The sequence below is a fragment of the Symsagittifera roscoffensis genome, chromosome 4 (genome assembly GCF_963678635.1).
Source record: "Symsagittifera roscoffensis chromosome 4, txSymRosc1.1, whole genome shotgun sequence".
NCBI classification, from domain to species: domain Eukaryota; kingdom Metazoa; phylum Xenacoelomorpha; order Acoela; family Convolutidae; genus Symsagittifera; species Symsagittifera roscoffensis.
The window spans coordinates 23,769,797-23,782,190 of NC_087065.1; the positions used below are offsets into that span (position 1 = coordinate 23,769,797).

Below are 12,394 nucleotides of genomic sequence, written 5' to 3' on the forward strand. Positions count from 1 at the left end.
TTACTATATTGTAGCGCAATTCGTAGCGCAAGTCGAAATTTTTCAAGCTAGCTCAATACTGGCTGTTGTTTTCTGCCACATTTGAAAATTTCATATGTAGTTTTTTGGTGGCATGTATCGCAAGTGGTGCGAAGCTCAGCTTCGCCTCTATGTAAGTTTTCAATCAACCAACCACTCATTGCATGTAACGTAGAAGTAACACACCTGCTTGAGACTACAAAGGTTTGTGGTTCGAATCCGGCCGGGAAAAAGGGTTGTGGTTCGAATCCGACCGCGACCTGCTTTTTCGTATGCTTCATATTTTGTTCTTTTTCGGACTATTGTCCCTCTGTTTATTTTTATCGGTTTATTTCGTAGCCTGACTAATTTTGAAGGTTAAGACGCTTTCCTTCAAATTGCTGCAATACCATGCTTGAGACCGCGAAGTCCGGGAGTTCAATTTCTTTTGGAAGCTGTTTTTTTAGGCTGAAATCTTTCGGCAATTTGATTATTGTCTCTGTTTGTTTTTGTCGGCTCAGTTCCCACAGAAAGGTGTTTTGAAGGTTTGGCTCCTTTCTAGCATTCGGAAACCTTCCTGTAACGTTTCTAATGATGCAGGTTATTTGGTTCCAAATTTTTTTCAGCTTCTATTGCGGTTTTTGTTGTGTTTGACAAGAACAATTTTTTGAAGGTTTTTTCCAATTTTTGATTTTTCATTTCATTTGCTTCGAATAAAGTTATGAACATAGTGAGTACTCTTATATAGGTCTTGGTGATTTTTTGTGTTTTTTACGAAAAAGTCTGAAAATTTGTTCACGCTCAGTTCTGATTTTTTTGCAGTTTGACATGGGATTTCTTGTTAAATTCTGTTTATTTTCTATCTTAAACGGAAGGCAAACGCCACTATTGAACAGTAAAAATGCAAAGGTCACGAAAAACGTTATCGACGTCTAGTTTCGAAAATGGAATTTATTAATCAGGTTTCCCAGCGGATTTAAAAAATTTATTGATCCATTTTTCTCTAATTGGATTATTTTTATCAAAAAAAGCATCAATCATAAATTGTTCTTGAAATTCTAAGAGTTTTAAGGGCATATATTTTTTCCCTTAAATTCGAAATTTGAAGTTTTTTTTCTATTTCCTTGCGTTCATTGCTCTTTTCCAACTCTCAGATGGCTATGTTTCATAGTCATTCACTTTTATATCGCAAGTGGCGTGAAGCTCAGCTTCGCCTCTGGTTAAATGGAAGTATTGGCCTATACTTTTGCTTAGCAAATGATGATTAGCTCCGCTCCGTCTCTTTGCTTACTTTTGGCTTTATTACGGTTGCGATTAGCCAGCGTTATCAAAGCGGGATATATACAAAATCATTGAATCATTTGATCAGCTAATTTTGTTCTTCTGTTATTTTGTCTCCCAACAGAGATATTTTGAGCATGGTTGCATTTCAAATACCCGTTCTGTTCGAAGTTTGTTTTTTATGTGTTGTTTTTTTTTCGTTTTTTTTACACGGCTTAAAAGTTTTTTTTGGTTAATATTTGTTCGGTTTGGTGACATCATATTGCCTCGTTAGATGAGCGAATTAGTTTTTTTTCTTGTGAGTTGTTTTAGGGGGGTTTTTTTTCTTGCATTTTGGATTTTACGCGACATTTTGTTCTTTTTTTTATCATATCTGCAGTTGGCAATCTTGCCATGTCATGCAATATATGTGTTGTATTGCCAGTGATGTGTAGCTAGGCTTCGCCTCAGTTTGTGAATGAATATTTGTGTTGCAGGTAGCGTAGAGGCAATGAGTGCATCATACAGAACCATTAGGTCCAATAAAGAGGTGGATGTGCGAGCTAAGAGATCGAAATTCAAAAATAAGAAGAAGAACTCGTCTACCTCGAAGAGTGCAACTGGACCTGTCGCGCAGTTGATTTCTATCAAACCAAGTGAGTTTGAATCATTAGAGAGTTACAAGTGGCTAACCTATAAAGCAATTTTCTTGTCTTTAATGAGTTTTGCTGTCCATCTTTGCTTCTAGCCCAACACCCAATTTAGTTTTTTTAAATAATTTAGCTTCAAGGTATAACTCTTTCCTTTTTCATATTTCCTTTTTTAACCGAACTCATTGTTGGTTAGCAGAATTTCCTTGTTTTTTACCCTGAGGCTTTAATTTTTTTTTCAGCATATTATCAACAGTTCGATGAATTCAATTTACGCTGGGCCAATTCAGGTGCACCTAAGGCGAAAATAATCACTGCTCTCAAAAAACAAGAACTGCGTCTTTTCACCACTGTCCTGGATCCTAATCATTGCTTACGCCACTCGCTGAAGCTTCTTACTCAGCAGGAATTCTCTGATAGCTCGTTGAAACTTCCGACCAGGAGTGTGAGACAATTGTTTGTTCAGGAGTTTTTTGTAATAGTTCAGCTAACAACCAGCTCGAGTTTAATGCCACTTACAAAAAACAATCATGATGATGATTCGGAAAGTGAAATCGAGATCCATTTCCGGAAGTTTCTGGGCTCCGATGAGAGGAGTTCCCTTTTGAAGAAGGTGATCAAATTGACGCCCGGGGATAATTTGGTGGATGTTTACCAATTGGGATTCCAGTGGCAAATAGGAGAATCTGATAGGAAGTTAGTTAACTCCGTTTCAGTTTTCGCTATATATCGTACTTGTGCTGTGTAGTTATGTACGCCGTTTAGGTTTGTAATGCATTAGAATTTAGGTGATTTCCAAGCGTTGGTGGTAAAAATTGAGTTCGAAATTTTTATTGGCCGATCGAAGTGAAAATCATAAAGATCTGAAATTAATGCTCTACTCGCGATTTGATGTAAAAAAAGTCAATTGCAATCAGTAACTTAAGATACAGCATTAATGTATTCGCGTTTTTCAGTCGCAGTTCGTCTCTTATAAGCAACGACCCAGCTGACCAAGTGGACCCCCTAAGCACATTTCTCATCGTCACAAATCAGTCCGTTCATGTTATCTTCCAAGACAAAACGCCTGAACAAATTGCACTTCGCTTTGGATGCAACCAGAAACTAGAAGATATGATTGACATTTGCATCGCTCTTCGCGTGAACAATTTGAAGCCGATTTGTAATTTCCTAGCAGCTGAAATGGTGAAGAGACGCAATTATGATTACGCGTTGAGGGTTTTCGCGACTGCAGATACACCTCTTTTCATGCAAATGGATATGTTTTGGGAACATGGAGCTCTGGATGCGACTTTCGACTATTTTAGGCAGCTGTTTTTGGACGATGAGTATCCAGGTGAAATCTAATTTCTGGCTTTCGCCTATGAACTCTGGTCATAGTTGAGAGTTTCTCAGGGCTAAATTTTTCTTATAAGATCTCGAGTACTTAAAACATAAAACAGCAATAGTTTCCATTAAAGTTATTATGTAGGTTTACGCTGAAAATTAAAACTATTTATTGAAATTAAAAAAGCGTCTTGCTTGTATCAAAAAAGTTTTTTTTTTAATTTAGAAAAGGAGTCGAAATTGTTCGCTGAAATCATAATCAACTGCTACATTCAACAGATTGTCACCGTCTCAGCGATCAAGGCCTCCGAATACACGGCCGAACTCTCCGACATCCTGCGCGACAATTTCAACTACACAGAAGAAATAGTTCTGCGGCTTCTGCTCGAAAATGAAATGTATTCTCTTTTCGGCCAAGTGGCGTCACAACGTGGTCTCGTCGATTTAAGTCTAAGCATGCTGGCCAATCATGACGGCCTTTCGGTGTCTCAAGAATGCGTTTCGGCTTTTGCGATTAACGGACTAATTGAAGACTATTTGAATTATGACGACGGTCTGTTTCTGAATCAGTTAACGCTGTCTTTGCTGCTCGAAGCTATAGGATCTAATGTGAAGTTGGCTCTTGCGTGTAGAAATCACGTGTTGGCTGGAATGCACCAGGACGCGGTGTGTTATTACGACTGTTTCAGGTGGGTTGTGATGTTTTTGGGCTTCGGAAGGTTTCAAAGATAAAACGTTCTAAATGTAACACTATCTGTTCATTGCAAAATATAAGGTTTCCGGAGTGATTGTGATTGGTGTCACTTTAAAAAAGCCGCTTTTTCAAGATTCTACATAGAAGCAGCCTCTTGTTTGCTCAAAACTTAAGTTTGAGGTTTGAGCAATTCATTCTGTTCAAGCTGAAACTCTTTTAAAAAACTAGGCAGATTTCTGTCTAGAGTGCATCTTAGTTCTTCTTTTTTTTAGAATAGCGACATTGTTCAACCCTAGCAGAGAGGACACGATACTGGCTATAGGAGAGCTAGCCAAGACTAACAAACATTATGTGGACTTGGATGCGACTATGAATGAGATGGCGACTGTGGAGGAGACACTCATGTCTACTGCGGGTGGCGGGATCATGAGCGGAAGCCACCAGTCTATCGACAAGGACATGTGGCAGAAAAAGGCTAGAAATCAGGAATTATTTATTACATAATTTTTTACCGAGGAACTAGATTATGTGAAATACTTTGCTGTTCCACGTGGCTCTCGCTATACTACTTTAACCATTCAAGTGAAGAAAGCGGAGAGTCTTAAAACCAATATTGATGATTGCTTGAAAATTTTGAACTATTTACTCGAAGAATTTCTGCGGAAACGTACCCGCCTGAAGGCTCTGTAATGTTAAGTTACAGCTGAAAAAAAGATGAAGTGTAGAAAGTTTTCAGGTTCAAGCGGATCTCATAAAAGATGCTTGTGGAGTCTTCATCAAAGCACTCCTCATGATGCGACAGCTGAGACAGTCATCGACAGAAGAGGGGTCAAGTGAGGTTGAGTTCAGATCAGAGTACTTGCATCATGTGTCGCCTGCACTGGGCAATGAAGATTTCCTAGATTCAGCTAATGGGGCGAAAGGGAGACAGGCTTCCAGATCGGCCACTCTGGATTTTGTTGCGCCTGTTCAGAAACCGATGTAAGATATTACCTAGACGTGAGTGCCACATTTTGAGAATCATTACGATGCAAAATTTGGATATTTACGTTTCAAACAAGACGTATCAAGTACGATTTTCGTTTAAACAAAAATATGTTTCAAATACGTTAGGAAAACGTGATTAATTCTGTTGATTTTTATAGGCCTTCTGTTGATGTCTTGCCGCTTATTTTTTTTATAACTCGATGAAATGCGAGTATGTTTTATGCTTTAATATTAGGAAACGAAGATTGTGTGCGTCCTCGGACCATCTGGGAGTGATCACAGCTGGAGGCAATCTGTACATGATGGGCAGCACAGCTTGTGGCAAACTAGGAGTGGGCGAACTAGTTATGCAGACTGAATACCACAAAGCTCTCTGCGTAGAGACACTGCATATGTTCAGTCTCAAGGTTTTCATTTTTCTTGAAAAGTTTGAGTTTTTTTAGTTTTTGATTTATTTGTCTTAATCCGCAAAAGATAAAATGTTTTGCTAAAGAGTTTTTATGAGTTGAAGGGCGTATTTCAGCTCTTTTATAGGTCGTGGTGATTTTTTTTTTTCGTTTTTTTTTCAGGAAAATTTAAAATTTTGTTCAGGCTCAAAATTTCTTTTTTTTTTTGCGGTTGACTCAGTTCATTTCTTTTGTTAAACGGAAGGTAGACTCCACTATCGAACAGCAAAAGTGTAAATGTCACAAAAAACGTAATTCTTTTCTTATTTCAGTAGTATAGTAAAAGTGGCTAGGAAAATGACGACTTTTAACCCCCCCCCCCCCCCCAAAATTCAGTGTGCCGTTGTACTTACCACTTTTAACCCCCAAAGGGGTTAAAGCCCCTACTTTTTCAGGCACGCATGTTTTAAGGGGGGTTAAAATTGGTAATTTTCCAGCCACTTTATGGAAACGGGAAAGGAATTAAGTTTTGGTTGGTGCATGTTTTCCCTTCTAAAGTTTGGGGGTATTGGCTTGTTTACATGTAAAATGACGTTATATACCTATTTTATGCAACCAAACTTTATGGTATATAGGAAAGCCAATATTTTGGCAGCGTAGCTTAACTGTTGGCTGCGGTGAACGATTTCCTTCAAAAATGCATGTTTTATTGCTGAATCTCGAAGAAAGGAAATTCGTCAAGTGCGGCGGCCACCACCTCTATTTGGGCAAAATGAATGATCTATTTGAACAAAATAAGAATGACTTACCCGAAAGTTGAGCTCGTCGAAGGATTGGTGGTAATATTAATAATAATAATAAACAAATAATAAAGAAAGGGGGATGTTGAGGAAGGGGACTAAAAAAATAAAATTTGGTAAAAAAGAAAAAAAAACCTCTTCTTTATTGGAAGAGGTAAGAATAAATAGAGGCGGCTGGGCTGTCCATCAGCACCAGCAGATCAGAAGCCCTGTAGGCAATCCAACCCCCGAGGGCGACCACGTCCCTGAGTTGCTCAGAGAGGAGTTCCCACTCGGGCGACCCAGGGACGTAAGTCCGGGGAAGGGGTTTCCCCTTGGCCCACTGGCGTGGCTTGACCCAGAGCTCCTTCACCACTAACACCTCAGGATCGGGCCCAGCCTTATATCTGACGTGAATTTCCTCCACAGGAATGTTAATCAGCTCTAAACCGCCGAAAGGGATTTTTACTGTTTCGAGGTATGATGGCATCTAAAACAAGCAAATTAACATTTTAAATCACATGAAATTGTTCATCAAATAAAAAATTTTGGAACAGTAGGTTTCGGAAGGTGAATTGTGCTAAACTTTCTCTAAATTTTCCCCGAGTTTAAAATACGCTTATCACGAAAACACAGACAGAATAAATTGTACTTTTAGCTGCGTGTTATTTTCAACCAGTTTAGAAATTTTGAGTTTGATTTGGAAACAAAAACTGGTAAAAACATTTGATTTGTCGAATACTACTTTTGAAATTGAATAGATTTGTCTTCTTGTTTGACTTTGTCACTAGCTGATTGTAAGAAAAGATAAAGCGCAGACTGAAAATTTATGTTTACTAAAATGTTAAAAATATATGAAAAAGGCTGATGGACTAATTCAATGTATATCACCGAGTTGTAGATATCAGCTGTTGGCATCTAAACGATTACTTTTATTTCCACTTTTTTGAAATTCAGCAGGTTCAAAGAGTGTTGGAAAAAAAATGAAATTGGAAAAACGTAGAGTTACCTCAACAGACTTGTAAATCATTCATGAGATTTATTTGACTGTGAAAAAAACCTATCCGGAAAATTCTGACCGTCGGAATTATTTTCTGGCTGCATGTTCTCTGTTTTTCTTTTCCAGTGAAAACGAATTAAATTATGACGTAGCTATTAAACTTAGACCATATGGAGGTCTTATTGGCATAGACGACTCTTCCTTGGACAAATATTTAAAAGATTCAAAAATATTACGTCTGCATGCAATTTTACATGACGCTGCAGGTTTTGTTGACGAAGTTTACAACACGGGTCCCACTTACTGCTATATGTTACCCTGGAAGTGTAACAGCAGTCTGATTGGTCATTTGAGCGGTATTACTTTCTGTTGATTCGTCAAACTAACCAGACCAATGTTGAGCGAACGATCAGTCGTCATAGATTTGGAAGGATTTCGCTATAAAAAAAGTACCTTTATAGTTAAAGAAATAGCCATTACGACTTCTGAATATAGTGACTCTCTTATTTTTCTACCTCCAGTCCCTTTCAACTCACTACCCAAAGCTGAACAAAAAGCGTACAACTGGTTAACACAATACTTGCACGGAATTCACTGGGAAAGCGGAGATTATTTATATTTAAACCTAAATCAGATTATTCAAAGTTTTGTTTTGAGAAATCCTAACGCTGTATTTTACGCCAAAGGAAAAGAGAAGGCTGAACTCCTTGCAAAGTACTTGGATCGAGAAGTTGTGAATCTTGATGAATTGGGTTGCCCGAGAATTGAAAACTTACATTTAAAGAATTATCCATCTTGCAATAGACATTTACAACCTAATTATAACTCTAGGAATCACTGTTCCCTGAAAAAAACGAAGGTTTTTTTTGATTGGCTGACAAATGAGCAACAACGAAAGACTAGCAAAAGCGGAGACGTACCTATCTCCAAATTTAGTGTTCTTGGCTTGGATGACACCAGAGAGTGATATCAAAGTAACTTTGACCAGAACAGAACAAATCAATTGCCGAGGTCAAGTTGTGCAGCGGAAAAGACAAATTACTCTCTCAGGAGACGAATTGACTATTTTAAGAAATTTTTTCCCAGTGATTGACCAATTCATCTATTTTCAACGACACAAGTTTAGTCAAAATGTTGGCCAACAAACGAGGAGTATGTCTTCCCAGGCTAGTCTTAGTGCCCAAACGTCAACCTGGAGTTCAAATGGATCTTCAAAGCAGTGACCTACCTGAGGAAGTTCAGAAACTAGTAAAAGAGAACTCTGTAAAGAAAGTTGTATTTCATGCAAAAACTGAATATGTGCCAGCCAATTATGTTGTGGAAATGCTGCATGACAATGACAATGACATAACTAATGACTCTAGAAGTTATACTCGATACGAGATTTTTTATTGTTCTGAAGTATAGATAATACATATTTTATGACAAGAACACATTTTTTCATTCTCATTAAGAAACTAGTGTTATAGATAGAGAGGAGTTAGAAAGAATCAGTTAGAGAGAGAAATATAAATCGAACAACTGAATGAATGAATTAGCTATTGATGAGCCTGATGCTACTATAGTTACAGATTTTGCTTATGATCAAACAAACACTGAACAAAAATCTTGGAAGTTTTGTAATGATGTTACAGTCCCCAGATCAGAAGTAGTTTTTATGTCTCAAGTGATTTTAATTTTCATTTTACTTACTTTTTGCATCTATAAACTTTCTTGGACGCAAATAAGCTGTGAAGAAACGTCAGTTTGGTTTTCAATATTGTCTGGTTTAGTTGGGTACGTGCTACCAAACCCAAGGATATGAATAAAATTATTGATACGTCGACAAGACTGTTTATGGCAGTTGTAGGACCGTCAGGATCCGGAAAAACAGAGTTGATTTTCAAGCTATTGACAGGAAAATCATTTTATCCCAAATTTGAAAGAGTGTTATTTTTTTACAAAGATATTCAACCTGTAGTGATGGACGAGTTAAACGCTCGCAGAATTCATATTGAATTTGTAAAATTTGACGGATTCGATCGTTTGAGAAACATTGAAAACATTCTGTTAGTGTTTGATGACTCATGCGAAGAAATATACAATGATAAAGAATTCGTTAAATTAGCAACAGCAGGAAGACACAGGGGCTTAGATGTTATTTATGTTAAACATAATTTATTCCAACAAAGCCGATGGTCCCGAACTATTGATTTGAACACATCTCACATCATTTTATTCAAATCACCTCGTGATATTCAGCAACTTGATCATCTCGGAAGGCAACTTAATGCACCTAAATTCTTACGTCAATCGTATGAACTGGCTACAAAGGACAGCTTCGGACATCTATTAATACATTTAGATCCCCGAACATCAGACTGTCTCAGATACTGTTCAAACATAATACCACCTGGTCCGTCAATTTTCTATTTACCTTTAGATAAAGCTGAAGTGACACCCATCACAAATGAACGCGAAAAAGTTATTTTTTCTGCAGCACATGGTGCAGTTGAACCCAACTCAACTACGAGGCTTCATTAGAAAAAAAACATCAAATAGTCAAATCATATCAGTTGTTTGTGAATGCTTGCTCAATGTAGTCAACGGAAATGTGCCTGTCAGTATCCCAAACCTCAATAAATTCGAAACAGCATACAAAATTTTAATCAATCCGAAAACGAGTCCTGAAAAAAAACGAGCTATTATACTGAGCAAACAAGGATTTTATCTAATCAGACAAATACTTTATTTTTGCTTCAAGTATTTGACTGCATAGAAATGGCAGCAGAAGAATTTGTTCTAATTCCAAAGCATATGTACATCAGAGATCAACCACATGCAGCAAATATTTTGCTTGACAACTCAATTAAACACAAGAAACCGCAACTATCATATTTGAACCGTTTGAGACCACTAAATGAATCAGCAAGAACAACAACAACATCAGCTATTGTTTCGCCAGCAGTCTTTCCCCCAACCCCTGAACCACCTATTGTTGCCAAAGCAGAAAACAATCCACAAAAACAAGCTCTCCCTCTCACTTCTCAAGACGATGATGATGATGATGATGATGATGATGGTGATGATGATGATGATGAAGGTAACGAGATGGAAAAAAGTGTTGAGCTTAGTGAGGCATTATCCACAGAACGTATCCTGTTACAATTACAGCTCATGGATGAACACAAATTTAAGCGAGCAAAAAAAGTTCTTGAAGTTATTAAAAAGTCAGAACGAGTCAAAATAAATAAAGATAATGAAGAAATTTACGTTGATAAAGTGCCAACAGGTCTTAAAGCATCAGTTTTTCTGTATGATATACAACAACAAACTAAAAAACTTTACAACCCTGCTTTTATACTGATTTTGAGGTCACTCAAACTTGATGAACGGTTGGTTATGAACATGTATGCCAAAGTCGCGGTTCAGTCAACGAATACGGAACAAGCTCAACAGAAGCAAAGAAGCAGACGTTCCACAAATTCCCCTTCGAAATCTACAGCCCTCCTCCTCCTTTCTCCCGAGAAGAAACCTTCGTCGTCGTCGTCGACGACGTCAAGAAGTGCCACCTCAAAAAGCAGTAAGAGACGCAAAACCAGAAAGACTGTTGCAGACAGTGAAAGAGAACGGTCACCGCAAAAAACCAAACGAGAAGTAGAAGGTGCAGCAGAAGAGGAATACTCCGAGTCGTACGAAACGCCCGATAACGATTCAGATTCTGCAACGACAGAGAAGAAGAAGACAAAAACAAACAAAAAATGACAAGATTACACCAGCTGAAGAAAAAATATTGAAAACTAAATTTACAAGTAAGGGTCCAGCATTGTTTGGCAGTGTACAGAATTTCAGTAAAGAGGAATCAAAAATTTCACGAAGTAAAGTGAAACGTTTTTTACATACAGAGCCAGCATATACAAAATATCGAACAGTTCGTCGCAAAACACCACGCCTCAAAGTGATAGTTTATGACATAGACGAAATATGGTCAATTGACCTGGCGTATGTTGATAAACTTGCAGATTACAACAAAAACATTAAATATCTTATGGTTGCAGTGGATTGCATGTCGCGCTTTCTACGTGTACAACCATTGAAATCAAAGTATGCCACCTCAACTGCGGAAGCATTCAAACATATGATAAAAACAAAACAGCCGAAAAAAGTTTGGGTAGATAAAGGCACAGAGTTCAAGGGGTCATTCAAAACTTTATGTGAGGAAAAGGACATCGAAACTTATACAACAGAGAGTGAAAAAAAATCCGCTTTCGCGGAGAGGAACATTCGATCACTAAAGGGTTTGATTTATAAGTATTTGGAGGACAAATGGACCTACTCATACATCGATAAGCTTCAAGATTTTGTCAACACAATTAACTCGAGAACAAACCGCGTTACCAAAATAGCCCCGAATGAAGTTACCAAAAAGGACGTTCCACGTCTCATTTCATTAAGAGTGGAACAATCGCAGAAACTAGTACGCCGACCAAAGCTCTACGTTGGTGATTTTGTTAGAATAGCAAAAATTGACCTTCCGTTTCGAAAAGGATACAAACAATCATTCACTGACGAAGTTTTTGAAATCTTTGACATCCCAACAAGAAACCCACCAACTTATAACCTCATCGACGCTGATAAGGAACCAATAGAGGGTAAATTTTATGAGCCTGAACTAATCAGGGTCTTGGAAAAGGAAGGAAGGATCAAACTAAACAATGTCTGACAACTTTATAGGCGAAAAAAATTCATTTACCATTACACTAGTGTCATCAGCCTCAATGAATATTTTCAATGACAACTCGCTAGCGAGCTTTAAAAATCTGCTAAGCGAAAATATCGATCTACAAGGTGAATGGAGAGTTGCATTGACAGAAATAACGTTTCCCACTCATATTAACAATGTTACGGATACCAAACTAGTGTACTACAAAAAAGACAAAGTTAAAGCAAGCCTTAAAGTGGCAAAAAAAATATCCAGACCATATGATGGAGAAAAAGGTGAAATAACAAAGGGTGTTTATGACGAAATCGAGAAAATATTCAACGAAATCAATCGGAAGATTGATCTTGATAATATCAGTTATAGCATCGACCCCATTACCAAACATCTTTCATTGTGGATGCATTATTGGGAAGGCATTACCTTTGAAAGTCCACAAATTCCTAGTATCTTAGGTTTCAAAGGCTTAAGAGATGGAACTGGTTACCATATCGGCTACAAAGAATCCAGTCATATCCATAGCACTCTCACGTCACAAAACCTCATCTCCGACTACCCTGTTGATATCTCTGCTGGAACCCAAATGATGTTTATCTACTTGGACATAATTCGTTAT

At 37.7% G+C, this 12,394-nt stretch overlaps 2 protein-coding genes across 2 annotated transcripts in view; one reads left to right on the forward strand and one right to left on the reverse strand.

Annotated features, from left to right (window-relative positions):
- LOC134843552 (cilia- and flagella-associated protein 65-like) overlaps positions 1-12,394 on the reverse strand; it is a 340,046-nt gene that overhangs the window by 252,285 nt on the left and 75,367 nt on the right. The gene's annotated exons all lie outside the window — the stretch shown is intronic.
- The window catches only part of LOC134844094 (uncharacterized), a 30,339-nt gene continuing 19,709 nt past the window's right edge, over positions 1,765-12,394 (forward strand). Inside the window, exons 1-7 of the mRNA XM_063860569.1 lie at positions 1,765-1,913; positions 2,150-2,603; positions 2,864-3,243; positions 3,460-3,922; positions 4,200-4,401; positions 4,664-4,908; positions 5,150-5,321. Of these exons, the coding sequence (XP_063716639.1) occupies positions 1,769-1,913; positions 2,150-2,603; positions 2,864-3,243; positions 3,460-3,922; positions 4,200-4,401; positions 4,664-4,908; positions 5,150-5,321 (2,061 nt within the window). The 5' untranslated portion in view covers positions 1,765-1,768. The remainder of the gene's footprint in view (positions 1,914-2,149; positions 2,604-2,863; positions 3,244-3,459; positions 3,923-4,199; positions 4,402-4,663; positions 4,909-5,149; positions 5,322-12,394) is intronic.